The sequence below is a fragment of the Rhinopithecus bieti genome, unplaced genomic scaffold (assembly GCF_001698545.2).
Source record: "Rhinopithecus bieti isolate Rb0 unplaced genomic scaffold, ASM169854v2 scaffold_986, whole genome shotgun sequence".
Lineage (NCBI taxonomy): Eukaryota > Metazoa > Chordata > Mammalia > Primates > Cercopithecidae > Rhinopithecus > Rhinopithecus bieti.
Genome location: NW_016803218.1, coordinates 402584 through 426040, shown reverse-complemented (window position 1 = coordinate 426040; position 23457 = coordinate 402584). Strand labels below are relative to the sequence as shown.

Below are 23457 nucleotides of genomic sequence, written 5' to 3'. Positions count from 1 at the left end.
CTACCAACTGAATGAGGAGTTAGGAACACAATGGATGCTAGAGAGGTGGCGTGAGCCGGCTCCGCACACCGCTGTGGCAGGACTCAGGGACCACTGACTTCCCAGCACCCGGCGGGCCAGGACCAGACCAAATGCTAGTAGAAGAACGGAGCAAGGATGGGTGAGTGGGTGGGTGGGTGGGTGGAAGATGCTAGAAACAGCTTGTCCTTTGCCAGTTACTGCCACCCAAAATGCCACGGAAGAGAGAAAACTGAGCAGCTTTGTCTTGCTGAAATGTCTTGCCTGATGTCAGACAGATCCTGTCTGTCCCAGGGACCACAGTTCCCCCATTGCAGGCTCATTCCTTTACCAGTTGAAGTTCTAGGGCCATCAAGAGCCCCTGGGCACTAGCATTTTGGCAGAACTGCAGCCCTGTGGATGCTCATGCTACACCCTGGTCTGGCCCTCATCTCGCAGGCCCCCAGGTGGTATCCTGTCTCCAGTCTCTCCCCTCCACTTCACCCACCACTCTCAAGCCAAAATCTCATAATGCAGGCAACTGAGGACAAAGCCCTGGGCCTCTGCCCACATAGGCCTGTTCCTGGCAGCACAGTCCCTGGAGGAGGGTCGGGGAGTGGAAGTTAAAGGCAAACAGCACGGAGGACCAGATGAGCATTTCACTCTGCCAAGGTCTGACCCTGGCCCAACTGGATGAAGTTCAGTGCTAAAAACTACTCCTGGGCAGCCCTTCTCTATCCCACCTACCCAATCCTGGTGATTAAATTGATGAATTGGCTCTAAACTGGACATTAACCTCCCCTGGGTCTTTGGTTATGACCTGTGTTTTCACCCTCATTAATCAAAATGTCAGAGCATCTGCCGGAATCCTGTGACCTTGGTTGAGTTTGAAAATGAATGTGTCAGGCCACATGTTTTGTTCCACCCATACTCAGAAAGGTATGGGTGTCTGCTTTTGCCAAAAGCAAATCTTCAGGGAACCCAAGGTGATGTTCTGTGGCTCTGATGAGCTAGATTATGAAGGTGGAGGAGCTGGCGAGTTGGTGGGAATGGGTTTTTTCCTTCCTGGTGGGGATGCCCTGCCGAGCACAGTCCCTGGGAGCCAGCCTGCCTGGGCCCCGGACAGGGGCTGCAGGAACTGCTGAGGACAGAGGTGCAGGATACCCTTGGGCCCTGCACTATCAGGGCTCTCTCTGCATGATGGGGGCCCTCCCAGCCCGGGTCATGGCTCTTCCAGGGCCAGCAGCGCCTTGGGATGGCTGATGCTGTGTGGCATCAGGGCAGGGCTGGCAGTGCCTGGGCCCCTTAGACTCTGTGTGGGGAGGATGGTCTTACCTTTGTTAAAGAAGTCACAGTCATACGCTGAAAGAAAGAGAACAGGGACTTCCTGAGAGCCAGCCCAGAGCCTGGAACAGACAGACAGAGCCAAGGCCCCCAGCTTCCCAGCCTCCCTTCTTCCCCAAGTGCTGGGCCTGGCCTGCCTTCCACATGTCAAGATTTGGGGATGGTCATGGATGTAGATGTCTTAAGTGGAGTAAATAGAATGGCTCCTCTCTGGGCTGACAGCACGAGGCTCAAAGACTGGCCCACAGTAGGCACCTCAGCGATGTGTCAAGTAAATGAACAAACGAATGAATGTTGGAAAGAAGCGGGTGTATTTTGTGTGGTGCCAAAGAGCAGGATTAGAACCAAGGGGTGGGAGTTTTAATCAGAAATGTTGCAGAAGGTCCCCAGAGGAATGTAAGCACAAGACGGAGGTTGGTCTTCCAAGAGCCTTGGGTGGGAAGGGGACCAGGAGCCCCCAGCATCACCGGCTTCTTCAAGCCCCTTGCACTGCAGAGGCGCTTCCACCAGCCAAGCTGTGAGAAGCTCCTGCAAGCGTGGGCTCAGCGCGCCCTCTAGTGGTCATCTCCAGCACCACACCCTGCTCCCCTGGCCCCTCAGCTGCAGATGTTCAGTCCACTGGGGAGTGCCTGGGACCTTGCGGGAGACCCCTAAAACCAGCAGCAAAGCCATGAGGAGCCAGGCAGATAGACCTGGGATAAAGCTTAGGAGCAGCATGCTTCACACGCAGGCATGGTCTGAAGACAGCCACCGACTCACTCCACACCCCAGACCACAAGGTCAATGCATCTGGGGTCACCCTCCAGAAACAGCACGTAAAGTCAGGAGACAGACCCGCCGTGTGGCTGCGGGCACGTGCCAGCCTCTCCCTCCATCTGCAGACTCAGAAGGCTGAACCAGAAAATTAGAAAATTGCCAAGTTTCTGGTTTCCAGGGTGTACCCAGTGTTGGTAGCCAACAAGAGTCATTAAAAAGCCAGCTCTCTAGAGTCAGACCTGAGTTCAAATCCCACGTCCCTCACCAAGTCACTTAACGTCAGTGAAATTTAGTGCCCTCCTCTAAGGTGAGACCGCTACTGGCATCTGCCCCATAGATCTGCCAGGGCCTGGACCAGGGTAAGGCAAAGTGCTCGTCTTGGATGTGAAATTTAAGGGGCTACCAAAAATCTCGGTAATCAAGATAAACACTATTTTAATGCAATATTTTTAAGACATCAAAATTACTGCAAAAAAATCCATGATAAATAAAATATCAAAATTTAAAAATAAAGACAAGATCATTAACAGTCTCCCACTGAGTCGCCCACTGAGCCAGAGTAGAGACTGAGACTAAAGGAAACATTAATACTATTGATCCTTTGAAATTTTGTTCATCACAGTATTTTTGCAGCAATTTTTATTTTACAGAAATATTACATTAAAATATTATTTCTCTTGATTACTGCATTTTTGGTGCCCCCTGAAACCTTGTACCCCAGGTAAGCACCTCAATCACCTCCCCCTAGTCTTGAATATTAAATGAAGTAATGCACATAGGCACAAGGCCTGGCACGCAGTGGACCCTCAGCAAGTGTCCTTCTGCTCCACCTTCTTCCTTTGGCATCTTGCCTGCAGGCGTCAGGGCTCAGGACATGGGAGTACCCAGGTGTCCGTGAAAAAATGACAACCCCCACATTAGCATAGGTCACTGTGCCAAGTGCTGTACATACAATGCCTTGTTTAAACCTCACAGCACCCTCCAAGGCAGACGCAGCTATCTTCACCCCTCTATTACAGGTGAAGAGACTCCCAGGCCAACTCGGTGGAGCTGGGTCTGAACTCAATCAGTCTGACCCCAGAGAGCAAGGTTGTGTAATGGCCATCACACCCCAAGGCGAGGTGCTTGCACCAGGAAAATCCTTTGGTGTGTGGGAATAAATAAAAAATAATCAATGAAGAATTTAGCCTTCTTTATGTTTTCTTTCACCTTTTAAATATTAATTTTTAAATATGTCTATGTATTTTACATGAAGAGTATATCTATGGATGCATATCTATGTACGCATATGTATGTGCACAAAATGATTTTACTTGATAGGGGTGTGCAATGAAAAGCATTTGCAGACCACCATTGCTCTGAATAAACTGATCATCTGTGCTGCCTCTGATGGGACCTGTGAACCTCAGCTGACAAAGGACTTCTATATTCATCACCCCATTTGGTCCTCAGAGTCAACCCGGGGGCAGGCCTATTCCTGTTTCTCAGCTGAGAAAATTGAGCCCCAGAGAGGTTGGGTGGCTTGTTCAAAGTCACACAGCTTACAAGTGGTATCCCTGGGTCTAGGCTCCTGACTCTTCTAACAAAGTGGCTATGAGCACAGGTTTGCATTGGACTCTCTAGGGATGAACCCTGGCTCCACCACTAACCTTGAGCAGGTTACTTGATCTCTCTCTCTAAGCTGTTTCTTCAACTAAAAGAGGAAATATATAGCCCTGTTTCAAAGGGTAGTTGTAAGAATTCAATGAATAACACGCCCAAAGCAGTTGGTGCTTGGTACATTCTAAGTACTCAGCAAATGCTAGACAGACTGCCAGTACCCCTAGTGTATGCCCACAGGGGACACTCTGTCCCTCGGGTGATTGTCTGGGACACTCACGGCAGAGGCGGGGGGTTCGCCAGTCAACAGCCACCCCATGCTGGCAACACTGGTGGGCATAAGCAGAGACGCTGGCACAGAAGCACTCACAGTCACCACCCTGGCTGCAGCCACATGTGTCCGTCAGGCAGTTTGAGTAAAACCAAGTGACATCAACCTGGAGAAGGTCAGAAGTCAGAGGTCAAAGGACAGATCCCAAATGTCAGATCCGCAGCTTTTCAGCTGATGGCTACCAGCACCCACATGAAGGGGCCACAGGACAGGGTGAGCTGTCCTGTCTCATGAGATGTGAAGGGAGAAGTACAAGGGAACGAGAACTCCATGGTCCAGGCAGATGCCCACTTTTGAGAACTAAGCTCTCTTCTCTCCTGAGTCTGGCCTGTTTGATCCAGGAGCCGAGAGTGGCTGAACAGAGGTAGAGCCTGAACTGCCTAGCCAGGGCCAGAGACAGCCAAGGCCAATCTGACGGCAGCCTTCAAGGCCTGCAGGGTGCCATGCAATGCTGAGCCCCAGCCTCCTCTGCATGCACTGAAGCAGAATGGGCAATAGGTAGTGCCTCAGCATGAGGGCTTTGGGTCCACTATTTAGAAGAACTTCGTGATAAGGAGGAAGGGCCAGATCAAGATGAGCTTGAAAAGGGCACAAGTTCTGTTTGCCTGGTTGTCTGTGCCTGGTCATCTGGGGAAATATGACGGACTCATCTGAGCCGACTGGAGGCAGGGGACCGGCAGAGGCAGATCGTCCCTGGAGATTTGAGCTGTCTCCTCTGAGACATGAGGGAGTCTGAGAGCTGAAGGGATCCCAGGAAAGTGGAGGGGGTGCTCGGGAGGGGCCGAGGCTGGGGTCCACTCACCACAGGGTGGCAGATCTCAAACACCTCACTGAGCAGGATGCTGCACTCCTTCTTGGCAAATGGTTCTCGGAGAGGATTCAGGACACATGTATCCCGAGGATCGAGGGTGTCTGGGCACTGAGGGGCAAAGGCAGGGCTGTTGACCTCCCTATTTGCCAAATGCCTATTGCCTGACATGACACAGATTTTAGGGTGGCTGCCATGATCCTTGCCTCCTGATACTCATACTCTTGTAAAATCCCCTTCCCTTGAGTGTAGAAGGGACCTATGCCTTGCCTCAAACCAACAGAATATGGCTCAGGTGATGGGATGGACATGGCCATGTGTATGTAATCACACGATTCCCAACATGAGATCCCAGAGCCCATCTTGCTGGAGTCTCTCCGTTGCTGGCTGTGAGGAAGCAAGCAGCCATGCTGGGGGACTCCACATGGATGGAAGTGTCAGTGGTCTCTTGGAGCGGAGGGTGGTCTCTGGCCAAAAGCTGGCCCCAAAATAATGGAAGCTCTCAGTCCTACAGTTGCAAGGAGCTGAATATAATCAACAATCATGTGAGCAGGTGAGGATGCAGTTCCTTCCCCAGTGGAGCCTCCAGATGAGAGCCCAGCCCTGGCTGACACCTTGATTGCAGCTTTGTGAGACACTAAGGAGGGAAACAAGTCAGGCCATGTCCTGACTTCCTGGCCCACAGAAACTGAAATAATACATGAGTGTTGTTTAATGCCACTAGGTCTCATAAAATTGTTACATAGCAGTAGATAACTAATACAGATGTTTCCGATGTCTGCTGAATCTCTTTCCTTAGATTACATTTTCACTAGAGAACCCATTATATGCCGAATAGGATTAGCAAGAGAGAAATATGATGTGTATGGGGGTGTGGGGACAACAAGGGTTAGTCACCCACTGAGCTTCTCTAAAATGGGGGTGTGTTAGGGTGCACTTTACAGAGGCTGTGGGAACAGCCTTGTCCCACCTCAGGATTTCAGAGTCTGTGAGAACAGCCCTGTCCCACCTGGAACAGTTGAGCTCCAGGATATGCCCCAGTCTACATAGGCTCATCTCTGTGTACTTCCCAGCAGGGCATTAAGATCACTAAGTCCAGGAGAGGCAAATGCGTAACACTCATAACACCACTCTCCACTGCTGCTCTCATGGCAGACATAAATAATCGATCACGGTCCTCCTTCCAGCTGAGCTTGACACAGATCTTGGATGTTTCTCAATATAGCTCCCAAGCAGCCTCTTTTGACCAATCAGAGTTGTCACATGAAGTGAAATCTATTCATCGGCCCTCTCTTGGCCCAGTCCCCTCTCTTTGCAGAGGATTGCAGAGATGGGACATACTCAAGGTCACCCAGAAAGTCAATAGATGACCCAACAAGAACCCAGGTCTCCTGCTCTCAACTCAGAGCTGTTTCCCCCACAGCTCACAGATTGGCAGCCTCAGTTAGACATCTCTCAGACTGTCCCTTGGGGCAGACCCCCTCATTTCTATCTATGCTAGTGTTGCCCTTCCTCTCAGAGATCTTATCTCTGATATATTCATCTATTTAAGCATGGCCCAAGCTTTAAGTGCCAGCACCAGTCTCATCTCCTTCAGGAAGCCTTCCCTGATTGCCTCAACCCTCCTCAGTCTCTCTTGGTCTCTTCTCTGTGTCAGACCTAGTTCCAGGCACCAGGGGGCATCATGATGAGTGACCATCTCTCCTGGGACAGACTTTATCACCTGCCCAACCCTCCATCACCCTGCCAGGGCTTGGTCCAGGGTAGGGTGGGCAGCTGGATTTGTGAGACAAGATGATGCATGATCTTTGGGCCATAGTACAGAGTCTAGGGCTAGGGATGCAGTCAGAGGCTGAGAGAACATTGCAGGAGAAACCTCACACCAGCGTCCCTCTTCCCTGACCTGGGGCCAGGTTCAGTGCTGGTAGTGCCCATCTGAGTGAGGGGCATAAGCCAGCCTGGAGGAGAGGCTTTACCTCAACTGCAACCCAACTGCTGCCAAACTCCTGGGGGTTAGTTAGCTCTAGGTTCTCCGGGGTCCTCATCTCATTGATGGTTTTTAAGTCAAAGTTCCCACAGAGGCCTGCCAGCTGGCCCTGAAAAGAGAGAGGACACCATGGTCAGTTGCAGCCATGCCAGGGGTGAGCCACAGGCAGAGGGATCACCAGGAGCCCAGGAGTCTATCATGGACCTAGAAGTCACTGCTGAGGTCACAGTTTGAAGAGGGATGGAGCAATGTCAGAGGAGAAGGGGCCTAGAGCAGGGTGGAGGAGAGAACAGAGGTATGCTCTTCTTGGCTCCTCAGAGAGGGTACAGCTCACCCAAGGACAACCAGGGCTTGGCTCAGCCCCAAGCAGGAGCAGAGGGTCACTGTTCATATAAGTACCTGCCACTGAGGCCCAGCCTGGATGTGCACTGTGGTTCTCTGGTCCCACAAGAGGGTGATGTGTTCCCGTGGGAAATGCACCAGTGTGAAAAATCCCACTCGCCATGTGTGGACCTCCTGCTTGTCATCCAGGAAGCTCTCTGGACTCTAGAGGGACAGAGATGGTCACTCCTGAGCCCAAGTACCTCCCAGTGCCCAGGTTGGCTATGCCTGCAGCCAGAACCTCACCAATGCCTCTGCCTCCCTCATACCCTGACATTGGCCTCTGTGTTCCTGACCCTGGCCAAGAGGAATTCAGTCTGGGCTCCTAACTCAGTGGCTCTCCAAGAGAAACTGCTGTGGTAAGGAAGCCAGTCCTCAGCCCTCTTCTGCCCCAACCCCTGGTAACCTGTAAATTGTCTACACAACCTTCACAGGCACTGGGCCTTACAGGATTTCCGGAGTCATCATCAAAGACAATGAGTGAGCTCCCAACGTTGATGGAAATGAATTTCCTGCAGATCATGCCGGAGCTGTAGCAGTTCACATTCTCTACAATCACAGAGAAGCTGACATCTGACATGCTCTGAGGAGAGAATAAGCGAGTCCAATAAAACGAGGGAGAAAAGAGATCCTGCCGAGAGGTATAGAGGTGGAGGAACATGCACTCCGGAGTGGCTTTCAATCTACTTCTACTTTGTGTTTGCTGAGCTGTGTGACTTTGGGTAACTTCTGTTCTCTGAAGCTGTTCTGGTTTTGGATGCCTAGTGCAGTGTTTAACATGTAGTGACTCCCCAAAATATCTGATGAATTAATGTATTAACAAATATACAATAGGGATGATTGTGTTGATAGGGTATGGGGAAGAGGCACTGTCTCACATACATCCTTGATGCTAGTGTAAGCTTTTTGAAGGGGAATTTGCTGGCATCGAATATTTTAAATGAACATAGCTTTTTATACAGCAATTCTGCTGCCAAGAACCTGGGGATACATCCACACAGGTATTCACTGCAGCATTTAAATATTGGAGACAACCTAAATGTCCATCGATGGGGAAAAAATAAAACAAACTAGAGGGCGGTATTCTGTAGAATTCTACACAGCTGTTCAAAAGAAAAAAGTGTGTACAGACTATATGAAATCAAGTCCAAGGTATCCTATTAAGTGAAAAAAGCACATTGTAGAATCCTATTCATATAAACTAAACAAACTGTGTGTGTGTGTGTGTGTGCGTGCGTGTGCGTGTGCGTGTCCATGTCTCACAGAAAAATGGTCTCACAGAAAAATGGGCAGGATTCATCCCCAACTGGAGTGGTTATTCAACAGGAGACAGGAACAGAAGAAATGGGAAGGGGAATATTTGTTTTTAATATACACTGCATTAACCTTTAGAACTTTTTAAATAAAATGAGGTCAATAATCTTTATCTCGTGGGGATTTACTGCAGTTATGTGAAAGACCCCAGTACAGTACCTGCCCTGTAGATAGGATTCCTTCCATAAAAGGTTTTGGCATTGTTATTATTATATGTTATTTTTATTATTGATGTTACTGTTATAAGATGAGATAGGCTATTAGCAAAACCAAGGTCCCCTGGGTGTGTCTGTGACACTCCTCCACCACAGCAGTGCCCCTTCCTCCTGGGGTAGGGATCCTGCCTTCACTGTGCCCCCCACATCACCAGTTTTCTTCCTCCAGGTGAGCTGAAAATTGTAACCTGTGACTCCTTTAAGCACACCAACTCTCCAGTCAGATTTCTTGGTCAAACTTGACCTCAGCTCTACCACTGACTGATGGGGGACCTTGGGCAAGTTACCTGACTTCCCTTAGCCTGAATTGTTCATCTATAACATGGGATCCATAAACTTTACCTTGCAGAGCTGCTGTGATATTTAAGTGAAATAATCCACAAAATATGGCTCAATAGACCCCTAGGTATATAATAAAAGCTCAAAAAGCATTGGCTCTTGAAAAAAGCACTGGGACCCACTAGAGCAAGATTATAACAGTGAGCAGACAGGCAGTGTGGTACCTCCGGACTGGTGAGCTCCATCCAACCCTGAGCTTGCATCTCAGCACTTCTTCCAGTCTCTAGACAGCCCCAACTCAGGGCTTAGATTCCCAACCACCCAATTCTGCATCGGACTGGAGTCCGGAGCACCAGGGTGCCCTGACAGGTCTGCATGGAGCCAGCTGGGCAGAAACATCTGGGAACTCACCTTGACCAGGTGCACTTTGCATGCCCCCACGAAGTCAAATGGGAGCCCATCAAATGTGCGGTAATGCCGGTCGCCATAGGCAGTGCAGGTGGAGGCACAAGGGTGGAGGGTGCACTGGAATGAGCCCCGCTGGCACACACTGAAACACACAGGCCCAGACCAGCTCATACAGCACACCCACCCCATACCTGAATACTCATGCAGAGCCATGGCCTAGCGAATGCACGCGCACTGTCTCCCTTGGCAAAGGGGTCAACAAACACCAACCTCTAACAGGAGTCTCAAGGGCAGGATTGTGATTTCATGCAGGAGACACCAGGGCTCAGAGAGGTTATGAGACACAGCCAATGAGTAATGGACCTGATATTTAACCCAGATCTATTTAACTCCAAAGTCCATACTCCCTTTACCACTCCGTTCATTCACTTACCAATTCATTCAACAAATATTAGGTGCCTACCATATCCCAGGCATTTTTCCAAAATTTTGTGATACATCAGTGAATAAAATAGCAAAAAAAGAAAACCATCTGCCTCTGGGAATGTTTATTCTAGAGGAAGAAGAGATACACTAAATAAAAAGTAATCAGGCAGTGCGAGTATGTACTATAGTGCATTAGAAGGCAATGAGTGTTATGGGAGAACAGGATACAGGTCACTGGGAATGTGGGTGGAGTGGGTTACAATTTTAAATAGGGTGGTTGGGGCACATGTGAGTAGAGATGTAAAGGAGGCGACAGAGTTAGTTTCATGGGCATCTGGAAGAAGGTTGTTCCAAACAAAGGGTACAGTCTCTCCAAAGGCTCTGGGGAACACTTGGGAGACAACATGGCTAAAATGGAGAGTGTAAGGGCAAGAGAGTAGAAGAGGAATTCAGAGGGGCAATGGAGGGTCAGGTGACATGGGTCCAATAAGGCCACTATAGGAAGGTTAGCTCCTGCTAGGAATGGGAGCGGGGGATGGGCATTGGAAGACTTGATCATGGGAATGACACTATGTCATTTATGTTCCACTCTGGCTACCGCACTGAGCCTAAGCTCAAGGGGGTCAAGGGGAAGCAGAAAGACCAGTTGAGTAGCTACTGCAGCACATCAGGGAAGAGATGATGGCAGCCTGGAGCAGGGTAACAGCAGTGGAGAGACTGAGAAGTTGTCAGATTCTGGGTGTATTGTGAAGGTAAAACCAAAGGGATTTGCAGACAGATTGGATATAGGTAGTGAGAGACAAGACACGAGGTTGACTCCAAGTTTTTTTGGCCTGAGCAACTGGAAGAACGAAGTCTTCATCAACTCAGATAGGGGAGGCTGAGGGAGAAGCAGGTTTGAAGGGGAAGATCAGATGTGCTGTTCTGGACATGTTGAGTTTGAGACCTCCATTAGACATACATATGGTGATGTCAAGTAGGCAGTTGGATGTGTGAGCCTAGAGTTGAGAAGCATGGATTGGACTACAGGTAGAAATCTGGTAGTCCTCTGCCTATGGATGGGCAGTTAATAATATGGAAGTTACTGGTGACCTTAGTAGGAATAGTCTTGATGGAATGATGGAGAAAATACCTGACCGAAAGGGCTTAAAGGGGAATGGGAGAACAGGAAGTTGAAACAGCAAGTATAGAAAAAGTGTTCAGGGAGTTTTGCAATAAAAGGCGAGCAGAGAAATGGAGCAGTTTCTAGGAGGTTGGAATTTTTTCAAACAATATATTTTTATGCAATAGGGATGAGCCAGTAGAGAATGCAAATTGTTTCTATGGGAGAAAAGAGGGAGAGATGCTGCAGTGATGCCCTTGGGTGGGCAAATGAAGAACTAGGACCCAGAGGACAAGTGAAGACATTGGCTTTAGATAGGAACACGGACACTTAGTTCATCTGTTGTACAGGCAAAATACTTGGGTATAGAGCCTGGAAAGTTCTCTTCTCATGGCTTTAATTTTCTCGGGGAAATAGGAAGCAGGATCACCAGCTGAGAATGAGAGGGAAGGAGGTGTCGGGGCTTTGAGGAGAGAAGAGAAAGAGTGGAATAGTTATCTAGTGGGATGAAAGAGCAAAGGAGACCCGGGAAATACAGTCCAAGAGCCCATCAGCTTTAAGGGCCTTTTCTACCCTTCTGAGCCCATGAATTTAAAATGAGAGCTGGCAGTCGGGTTTTGTGCATCCCTCCAGTCACATTCAGCTGCATGGATGCAGGTACAAAGGAAGTAAAGGTGTGGATGTCACCAGGGTTGTGGTTTTGCCAAACAAGTAGGGCAAAGCATGAGGAGGAAGAGAAGTGGGGCTGCATTCAAGGAAGCGATATGGTTCTGGATCACAGGTTGAGGTAAAAGGGAAGAGGAGACATCGAGGGGGTGAGAGGCAACAGAGAGGTGGTAGGGACCATGGATGAGAAATCCCTGTGGGGTTGCAGGATTGAGGGAGTCAGAGAGGGAGTGGAGTAGAAAGACAGAAGGTGAGGTGAGACTCACTGGGATATGGGCTGGGTGAGTTGTTGGGAATGGCAACATCTACAAGATGACCCCTCACGCCACTAGGATGGAGAAAGATCTTTGGAAGAGAGGATGAAGAATCTGAGATGTAGGGAGATACTAGAAGCACCTCTAAATGGATACCAAAATCTCCAAGAATTAAGGAAGGAGTAGAGTTGGCAAGAGTCACAGAGCTCAGTGCCAAAATACTTGGAAGTAAAGGGGCATGACCCCGGGCTCCGTGTCTGACAGCAACAATGAGGGGTAGGCTTTCTCCAATCACGTGCCATAGACACACTCAGTCATGCACTGAGTCCACGCGGCTTCCTAAGCATGTGTATCCATCCTGTCATTCACCCACCTACATGACCTACGACTCAGCCATAAACGCATAAACGCTGGAAATACTCCCACTGTGGCTGACTATGCTGCAGACCATGGCGACATGGAACGCAGAGCTGGGAAGAGATGGGCAGCCGGGCTCCCTCCTGGTGAAGAGATCACAGCAAATGCTCAAGTCACACCAGTGCAACACATCTCCAGCACCCACCTCCCCATGGGAGAGCAGCTGGAATTTGGGCCACAGTGGCAGGTCCTTCGAGAGCAAATGTCGAGGTTTGTCCATGTATTAGGAGGTAGAATTTTTACAACTGAGTTAAAAAGTAAAAACTTGCCCGTCTATCTCCTAGTTTTCCATGGAAGAGAGGACACCCATCCTATGGCAAGTCAGCCTCTCCTATGAAGGCAGATGCCTCTTCGAGTCAGGGTTCCCAATTCTAAATAATCCCAGCTCTTCGGCCTTGGCTCCAGACTCCTCACCACCTCTGCCTTGGATCTGATTTATGAGCACAATGCACTCACAGGAGAGGATTCAGTGTAACTCAGCTATCCCCTGCCTGAGGGTGAGGGTGCTGCTACAGTGTCTGGAGTCTAGTGAAGTGATGGAAGCAAATCCATCTCAGGGCCTGAGCACCCCTGGGCAAATCCAGGCCAGCCATCCCCAGTCTCTCACCTCATGTGCCTGGCATACCTGGTGTGCTCTGGCTCACCACAGTCACAAAATCCCAAGAAAAAAAAAAATGAGCACACAGCCTGTGCAGAGGTCTGTGTCTTAACATTATACCCAGGGACTTCTGGGGTCAGACAGCCAGGGCTCTGACCCTACAAGTGCACTCTGATGTATCTGAGGAAACCAGTCTTGGAGCAGATGGGCTTGACCGTGACCCTGCTTCTAACACAGAAAGAAACACTATGGCCTTCCTCTAGGCCAGAGGAACAGGGTGGCTTCAGTCCCAGCATGGGACAGGGACTGGGGGCCATGCTCCAGCTACCCAGATGGGTCTCTGAGATAGAACCTCTCTGAGCTTCTCTGCTGGGCCCTGGAGTTCCAGGGCCAGGGGCTTCCTGCTCACCTCAGGCCACCCCTAGCTGGTTCTCGAAATTGGAACAGTGACTGGTTTTACTCTCCAGCATCAGGGCACATTTATAATTTCTCATCCCCTCCTGCAGCATTCTCTCTATCAGAAAGCTGAGTCTACCTACTGCCTACCCACCATTGTGTGTCCCAGAACAGGCCCTGCAGAACCAGCCCCGAGTCTGTTTCCATAGAATCCAATCCAGGTGCACACACTCCCACATACGCATACTTACATTACTAAGCAAATACCTTCACACATACTTTCATACACAAGAATGTATCTATTCACAAGCAAACACAATGCACACTTACATAGATATTTACACTTATGTGTGAATACAAATACGTATAGCCATTTTACACATATAGCCACACACTTTTCACATACATGTGCACACATTTTTCAATGGATCCATATGCACAAAAGTATATGTAAACACACCTGTCTACATATACAAATTTCTAATTGTATATATTCACTGACATATTGAGTTTGTGAATGCCTGTCTTTTTATATACATCCATGTACATGCATGTTCACATATGCACATATGCATTTTGGATTTGCACTCACACTTATATGTTCATATAAATATGCGAACAAATTGTCATGGTTACAAATATGCATGTATACACATTCACATACATGACTGAGCAAACATATTCATGTAAAAACAAAAATATTCCTTTGTATGCATATACTCCTATGTGTACACAAACCCCTATACCACACACAACACACAAACACACAACATTAATACAAACATAATGAAAGGGAAATGCTAGACTATACTCTTGATCATGCACCCATATCCATGCCCCCTCCCAGCAAAAAAGCAAAGCCTGCTTGAGACCCTCACTTACCAGGTATGGCAAGGAGACATCACCTGGTCCCCAGGGAAATACTCCTTCCCCTTCCAAGTGCAGGGGCACTCCTCTGGCAGGAAACATGCATCTCCATGTCTGAGCAGACTGTAGGGACACAGTAAGCAGGCGGTCAGGAGAGCTCCCCTCCCATAGCTGCCATCTGTGGAGGACCCTGCCTCAACCTGGATGCTCAGAGGTGGCTTCCAGCATTTACCTTAGAAGAGACTGACTGTGTATTCACTGCCCATCCTGCTGCTGCCCAGTGAGGTTCAGAGGGACCTCAGTAATTGGAAAAACCAGTAACGGACTAGGTCCAGCCTGAAAGTCTCTGTCATCCATCAAGAAGCGAGGCTTATCTCTACCAGCCATAGCCCTAGTGGCCAAGTGGATGCCAGCTGATCCTTAGGCACTAGTTGTATACTAATGAACAGGCCATGGATATGGGTGCTGACCCTCCTACCCAGATTGTTCATGGAGCTCTCAGACCACAGGCCCCAAAGCTGCAGCACTGCCATCTTCTAGTCTGGTTTCCATGAAATCTGACCACTCCCAGGCCGGAGCCAAGGATGCCTCAGGGCATTTATTAAAACTCTCAGGCCGCAGCATCATGGTAGATCCAGGCATCAACAGGATACAGCCTGGGGCAGGGCTAAGAACACAAACTTTGACAATAAATAATTTTTCATTCAAATCCAGGATCTACCTGAAACAAGTTACTTAACCTTCCTATTTTATTTTTCAAAAGAATACAAACACATGGGTTAAAGAGGTAAAAAGAAAGGGTGCTAAATAAGGCATTATACTGAAAGGAGTCCCTTGTTAGTTGCTCCTGTATCCAGATTTTCTGTCTGGAGGCACTTTCTGGACTACAGTACAGGATGATGGAATCCAAGCACAGCACGATGTCTCACTGAGAAGAGCAGACAGAAAATGGGGTTCAGGGCTTCTGAAGTGGCCAGAACGTCCAGGTCAGGATATACAATGGAAGGGGTTAAAATCAAAGTTCTAAATTAGGAATGCAAGAGCAAGTTGAATCCAAAGTAAGTAGTAAAAGAAATGAAGATAACAGCAGAAATTAGTGAAATAGAAAACAGAACAATAGAGACAAATCAATGAAACCAGATGCTGGTTCTTTGAAAAGACTAATAAAATTGACAAACTCCTGTCTAAACTGAATGATAAAAAGAGGGACAGGAATACTCAAATTACCAATATCTGGAACAAAGAGGAGACAATGCTACAGACTCTACAGATAGTAGAGGGAAAATAAGAAAATATTATGTACAATGTTAAGTGAATAAATTTGACAACTTAGATGGGATGAACAAATTCCTTAAAAGACGCAAACTATAAATATTCAGCCAAGAAGGAACAGGTAAACTGAATTAGTCCAATACCTTGAAAGAAATTCAATTTGAAGTTAAAACTTTTCCAAGACTGGTAAATTCCACCAGGCATTTAAGGAAGAAATAAATACAAGTTTTAAACAAACTCTTCCAAAAATTGAAAAGGAAAGCATACTTCCCAACTCATTTTATAAGACCAGCATTAATCTGATACCAAAATCAGACAAAAACATTGCAAGTATGGAAAACCACAGACCATAGAATATTAAATAATACATCAGTCACAACTGGGGTTTATCCCAGGAATGTAAGACTGGTTTAAGATTTTAAAAATCAACCAATGTAATTTGCCACATTTATAAAATAAAGGGAAAATACCATATGATACTCCAATAAATAAAATCAATTGACAGGCTTGGTGAGGTGGCTCATGCTTATAATCCCAACACTTTGGGAGGCCAAGGTGGGAGAATCATTTGAGGCCAGGAGTTCAAGACCATCTTGGCCAACATGGTGAACCCCTTCTCTACCAAAAATACAAAAATTAGCCAGACGTGATGGCCCATGCCTGTAATCCCAGCTACTCTGGACGTTTAGGCATAAAAGTCACTTGGACCTGGAGGTTGCAGTGAGCCAAGACTGCAGCACTGTGCTCCAGCCTGGGTGACAGAGTGAGACTCTGTCTCAGAAAAAAATAAAAAATAAATTTAAAAAATCAATTGACAATTCAGTACCCATTTATTATTTTTTAAAATTTGCAGCATAATAGAAATAAAAGAAACTTCCCCTATCTGATAAAGATCATTTGCAAAAAAAAAAACTACAGCAAATGTTAGAATTAACGGTAGAAGACTGCTTTACCCAAAACAAGACAAAGGCAATGATTTTACTTCCATCACTTCTATTCAAAAGTGTACTGTAAGTCCAATACAGCACAATAAGGCAAGAAACATATGAGATGTAAAAATTTAAAACAAAGAAGTAAAACTATGTTTATTCACAGATGACACGATCACTTACTGAAATCCTAAAGAATCTGCCCAAAAAAAGCCACTAGAACTCATAAATGAATTTAGCAATATTGCAGAATACAAGGTCAATATGTGAAAATCGACCGTATTTCTATATTGTGGCAATTAAAACTGGAAAATTAATAAAATAATACCATTTATAACATCAACAGAAACAGCAAATACCTATGAAAACTTCAATGAGAAATGTGTAAACCTTTACATGAAAACTATGAGATATTGCTGAAAGAAATTAATGAAGACCAATAAACAAGAAAATAATACCATATTTATGGTTTGGAGTACTTACTGGTGCTAAGATACCAATTCTCCCCAAATTGATCTATAAATTCAACACAGTTTCATTCAAAATCTCAGGCGCTTTTTTTTTTTTTTTGGTAGAAATTGATAAGGTGATCCTAAATTTACTTGGAAATGCAAAGACCTAAACAACTTTTCGAAAGAAAAGTAAAAAGTTGAAGAACTCTCACCTCCTGATTTCAAGGCTACTATAAAACTTCATAAATCAAGAGAATGGGTATTGGCACAAAGGCAGACAAATAGATCAATGGGACAGAAAAGAGTTCTGAAATAGACCCACGTGTATACAGTCAATTAATTTTTCACAAAAATGCCAAAGCAATTACATGGGGAGATGAAAGTCTTTTTTAAAAAATGGGGCTGGCCGGGCGCGGTAGCTCACGCCTGTAATCCCAGCTCTCAGGGAGGCAGAGGCGGGAGGATAGCTTGAGCCCAGGAGTTCGAGACCTGCCTGGGTAATACAGCGAGACCCCGTTCTCCACAAAAGGAAAAAAAAAAACGACAAAAAAAAAAAAAATGGGGCTATAACCACTGGATGTCCATCAAAAAATAAAATAAAATAGACCTTGATTCCATTTTGCAACATGTGTAAAATATAATAATTTTAAATAGGTCATAGGCTTAAATGTAAAAGCTAAAATTGTAAAGCTGGCCAGTTGCAGTGGTTCCCACCTGTAATCTTAGCATTTTGGGAAGATTTCTTGAGGTCAGGAGTTTGAGACCAGCCTGGGTAACACAGCAAAACCCCCATCTCTACAAAAAATTTTAAAAATTAGCCAGGTATAGTGGTGCACACCTGTAGTCCTAGCTACCCAGGAGGCTGGGGCAGGAGAATCACTTGAGCTAAGGAGTTCAAGGCTGCTGTGAGCCGTGATGGCATCACTGCACTCCTGCCTGAGCAGCAGAGCAAGACCTTGTCAGTAAAAATAATAATAATAAATTAATGATTTAATCCATTACATTTAACTGTAAAGCTCCTAGAAGAAAACATAGGAGAATATCTTTGCAACCTTGAGGACTAACTATAAAGAAAAAAATGATAAATTAGACATCATCAGAAATGAAGGAGATTTTTAAAAGAAAAAAATTAGACATTATCAAAATTAAAACTTCTCATCAGAAGTTTTAGATACTTCAAGGCACGTTAAGTAAATAAATAGGCAAACCCACACTGGGAAAAAATATTTGCAATACATATGCCTGACAAAGGACTTGTATCTAAAATACATAAAAAAGTTTTACAACTCAATCAAATGAAAAAGACCAAATTTAAAAATGGGCAAAAGACCAGAACAGACACTTCACAAAGAAAGATACACAAATGGCCAATAAGCATATGAAAAAGTACTCATAGTCATTTTAGGGAAATACAAATCAAAGCCATAATGAGATAGGACCATGTACTTGCTGAAATAACAAAAATGGAGAAGACTGAAAACACCAAGCGTTAGTGAGGATGTGGAACAGCCAGATTCTCAAACACTGGAAGAGGATGTGGAACAGCCAGATTCTCACACACTGGAAGTGTAAAATTGTCCAATCACTTTGAAAAACAGCTTGACAGTTTCTTATATAAATATGAATCTATCCTAGGACCCAGCATTTCCACCCTGAAATGTTCATCCAAAGGAAATAAATAGCAGTCTTAGTCAAGATAGTCCCAAACTGAAAACAATCCAAATGTCCATCAATGCTTGAGCAGATAAATAATTGTTTTCTTTTTTGAATCTTGAAAACTTTATTGCTGAGCTAAGGAATCCAGATCCAAAAAAGTTTGTGAGTGTGTATGTGTGTGTGTTTGTATATATATGGATCTTTTTACATAAAGTTCTAGAACAGAAATAACTACTCTATGTGACAAAAAGTCAGCCAGTGTTTGCCTAGCACTCACAGGGGTAGGATTGACTACAAAGGAGTATGAGGGAAACTTTGTTGGTGATAGATATTTTATATATCTTAATTGTGATGATATACACATCGATGTCAAAATTCATCAAACCATACACTAAAAATAGGTGCATTTTATTATATATAAAACCTTTGCAGACAAATAATTGTATATCCATATAACGGAATACTACTGGTATAGAAAAAGGAACACAGTACTGATAGATGCAACAATGTAGATCAACCTCAAGAGTTAAGGAAAAGAAGCCAGGCCCAAATGGGTATATAGTGTATGATTCCATTTACATGAAGTTCTAGAGCAGGCAGAACCTGTCTCTGCTGATGTGAAGCAGAGCAATGCTGGTGGGGGCGGAACTGGCTGGAAGGGACTGACAAAAGTCTTGTATCTAGAATAGATAAACATTATATATTCTACATTAGGGAATATATAGGGCACCAACATTAGGGAATTTTCTGAGTGACAGAAATGTTCTATATCTTCACAGGAGTGTGGGTTATAAGCAGGTATCAATTTGTCAAAGCTTAACACACGGTATACTTAGGATCCGTGTCATTTACTGTATATAAATTATGCATCACTTCCTAAAAAAAAAAAAAAAAAAAAAAAAAAAAAAAAAAGGGTGAGGCACCAAAAGCTGACTGGAGCCTCCTTATTTAAGGAGGACCCACCATTTTGTTGAGAAACCCCCAAAATGTCAGTTTCTGTTGTGTCATTCTATTGGCCTAGCCAATTTTCAAGAGAATAAATCTCTTTCATCTCTGGGCTGGGAGGCAAAAGTCTCCATTTGCTGGGATTCCACTTGCTTTTCACTGAATCTCCCTGTTTCCACGATGCATCTCACCCTTCCTGGTGCCTCCAAGACCAAAGTTTCTGATTTGGTTTCTCCTGATACTCTCCTTTCTCCTGCTGGATGGGGCCGGGGTAGTGGTGTGACCCCAGTGGAAGCGGTAGGGGATCTGGAGGCTGAACTCCTCCTTGCACAGACTTGCAACCCAACCTCCTGTCTCCCTCCCCCCACGCTCCCTTCTATTTATTCCTCTTGGATGAACACTTCAGGGTGAACTGCTGGGTGCTCTGGTAGATTCATGTTTATATAAGAAACTGCCAAACTATTTTCCAAAATGCACGTACAATTTGTTTCTCCTTGGCCTTCCCCTCTGGAAGGCCAGTTTCTACACATCCACCCACGTTCCTTCTTCAAAAACTACTGACCTCTCCACTCTTCTCTCTCTTTGTCCCTTGGGATTTATACCTTTTAACCCCATTATCATTCCACTGTGGTTGTGGGAGGAAGCAGGAAAGAAAAAAAGCACGTGCGTAATTCACTACGTTTTACCTGAAGCCACTGTAACCTTTCTAAGCCTCTTTTTTTTTAAGCTTAAAACAGGAATAATGACAGCTTCCTCCGAAGGTCATTATGAGAATCTTACAGGCCTGGGCACACTGCCTATCACCTAATAGAAACACAATACATATTGGTCTCTTGCCCCTCTCTCCCCCATAATTGCATCAGATACCAGTGAAGGGCTGGCTCACTGCCTTCCTCCTTCAGCCCCAAGCCCTGTCTCCAGCCACTTCCTGAGGGGTCTTCCCTCAGGAAGTGAACCTGGGTTTCCTCTCCAGTGGTCTCCAACCCACTGCAGCGCCCAGTGTGCCAGATACCCCACTCAGTGCTTCCGCTGAGTGAGCTCATTGATTCCTCACAGTGGCCTGTTGCTCACCACCCATTACTCCCTCCTTGCCCTTAGCAGACCTGTCTGCATCCCTGAGCACCTGCCGTGTGCCCATAATGGGGAAGAGCATGCAAGGACTCAAGGCTTTGGCCTTGGTCCTCAAAGAGTCTTCAATTTGCAAAGTACCCTCTCTTTACCTTGTAGGGGACCTTCTCACTCCAGGTACCCCTCAGGGAGGTTATTTGCAAATGCATGAGATCCAGATGAGAAGAAACAATGCTATCTGCTCACATAGTGTTTACTCTGTGCCATTTTACAAATGAAGGAACTGAGATTCAGGGTAATTAATTAACTCAGTCAGGAAGTGGTAGAGCCGGGTTCAAGCCTGACTCCAGAGTCTGTGCTCATTGTGCCTCACTGCCTAGTGGCCCCAGGGCCCTTGGCTCAGACCCCAGATGCAAAGAAATATAGAGGTGCACAGACAGCCACAGACCGTTCTTTGGAGATTCTTAGATACATTATGGAGAAGGGCATGGCGGCCGGACAGTCGGAACTCTCATACACAGAGGTGATCATGGTTACCAAGGGTCCTGGGTAGGGGTTGTTAAGGATGGTTGGGCATCTTTGGGAGCCCTATCCCAGCAAGAGGATGTTCCAGAATGGTAGGAAATGCCTGTCCTTCCCTTACAAATTGAGACCGTACCAATTTCACTTTGACAAGCCCCTAAGGCATGTGTGTAAGCTCCTTAGAGAGCCTTTGATACAGCACACAATGGGTCATCGGCCAAACTGAGACCAGAGCCTGGTCTCCCAGTCTCCATTCCGGCTCCCCTTCCACTGTGCCTCTCTGGCCTTGCCACCACTCTTGGCAGTGAGTGACCCTCGGTTCCTGACCCCAGACACCCTGGCTTTTCCTGACCTCAGGCTGAGAGGCAGGCTGTGCACACAGGATGGTGTCACAAGGGGCCTTCAGTGACAAAGATACTCCTCACATGCCACTCTGGGGCCCAACTGGCAGCAGGCGGTCAGGCCTAGGGTTGCTTGCAGGTTCTCTTTCAGGCACTCTTGCCTGAAAGGGGCAGGCTCACAACTCACATTATGATCTCTGTGTAGGGGAACAGATCCTAGACCTCATGTGCTCTGGGCCAGCGACTGGGCTTGGAGTAAGGAGATTTGGGTTTGAGTCCTGGTTATTTAAGCACCACTTCCCTAAACCTTTCCCCTGGCCTCAGTTTCTTCATCTGCAAAATGGGAATCATGGTCCTCCCACCTCTTTATCATGGATGCTCTGAGACTGAAGGAGTAACATCAAAGTGTCTTAGAAGCAGTAAAACTCTAACTGACTGTCCCCTTCCCTTCCTAACCTAGAAGCCCTGACCTCCTTCTCATTTTCCTTGGCTGCCAGGCCTGGGCCACGACTCCCAGGCCACTAATCTCTGCATAGGCTAAAGGGCACAGTCTGGTGTTGCCGAGGCACGGGATGAGGTGCCAGCTGTCTTCTCAGCCCAGACCTGGGAATGAAAACAGGCAGAGCTGGGTGCAGGCCCTGGGCCACCTCAGTGTACACAGCCCACGCAAGGCATGCCCACAGAGCCTGACTCATGCAGCTCTCACAGCTTTAATGGCAGGGTTTTGGGGACCTGGGAATGAGACAGTTTTCTCTGGGTGGGGTCTTCTTTTTTGAGTATTTTAGGGGCACCACCCTCCTCTTGAGGTCTCTGGTCAGAACTGTGCAGAGGAAGAGGTTAAGAGCTGAACTTGGGTTTCCTCTCCAGGGGTCTCCAACCTACTGCAGCACCCAGCGTGCCAGATACCCCACTCAGTGCTTCCACTGAATGAGCTCATTGATTCCTCACAGCAGCCTGTTACGGTGGCAGGTGTGATGATGGTTCCATTTCACAGATGAGCGGCCAGGGGTCTCTCCTCCAGGTCACACTCCAGGCTGGATCCCCAGCCCCTCCTCTTTCCCAGACTCCTCTCTGGCCATTATGGCTGTGGCTGGCCAGCCCGGGCCAGTGCCTTCCTACAAGACCATGTGAGGTTTTCCCTGCCCCTACTCCACCCTGTGGCCCTTGGTTCTGCCAGTCTTCAGAGTCGCAGGCCCACAACACCATGGGTACCTACCCATGGGGACAGGCGCAGCCCGAGAGGCAGGGGCCACGGGCTGACATGCTCAGGTTCAGCAGCTGCTGCTCACACGTCCTCTCCCTGCTCAGCTCCAGGTCTGTGTGCAGGTCGCTGCAGTTCACGAAGACCTGGCCTGCTGGGCAGGCAGCAGCTGGAAGAGAAGAAGATGGGAGCGGAGGCCCTGGGGCCTCAGTATGGGCTCCTGGGCTACAGGGACAGCAGCGGGAGGATGAAGGGAAAGATGGGCTCAGAAGCCTCCTCCCGCCCTGGCCGCTCCTGGGCATTGCCTGGTTTCCCAGATACGCCTCACAGAGGGAGGGATGGATCTGTGCTGTCGGTCACACAACAGGACCACGGCCACCAGGACCCATCGCTGCACGTCCCCCATACCAGGTTGCTCCAGGCGCTTCCCCTGCATCATTATATTGAATCCTGCAACAACTCTAGGAAGTAGTATCGTCCCCCATTTTTCCAAATAAAGGAATGAAGCCACTTCTCCTCCTCCCCAAAGTCATCATAAAGTAAGAAGTGCCCCAGAGGGACAAGGAGAGGGGCTAGAAAGAGGATGACAGTGTGGCAGGGGGGCCAGAGGACTCTGAATGACAAAGCGAGTCACAGTCCTTTTACCACTATTTCTGTGACATGAACGCACCCTCTCTCCCTGAGCCATCGGTAAGGTCTGCCCTGCACATTCATACTGTGTGAGTGATCTTTTTTATAAAAATTAATAAAACGGAGCTGAGTTCCATGCCCAGACTGGGATGAACCAGAGAAAAATGCATAAGCACAAGAGGTGAGATAAAAGTCCCAAAGATCCAGAAATCCAAAGCCAGAAGCGACCAAAGGAAAAGCGCTTCCAGGATTATACACAAAACACGGGGAGGATGTAGGAATCTAGATTATATGCC

General features: G+C 47.0%; 1 protein-coding gene across 1 annotated transcript in view; it reads right to left on the bottom strand.

The window, feature by feature from the left end:
- The window catches only part of OTOG (otogelin), a 104133-nt gene that overhangs the window by 49302 nt on the left and 31374 nt on the right, over positions 1-23457 (bottom strand). Inside the window, 9 exon segments of the mRNA XM_017870066.1 lie at positions 1333-1359; positions 3977-4133; positions 4830-4946; positions 6812-6931; positions 7222-7368; positions 7652-7786; positions 9423-9561; positions 14161-14268; positions 22547-22700. Coding sequence (XP_017725555.1) covers positions 1333-1359; positions 3977-4133; positions 4830-4946; positions 6812-6931; positions 7222-7368; positions 7652-7786; positions 9423-9561; positions 14161-14268; positions 22547-22700 — 1104 coding nt within the window.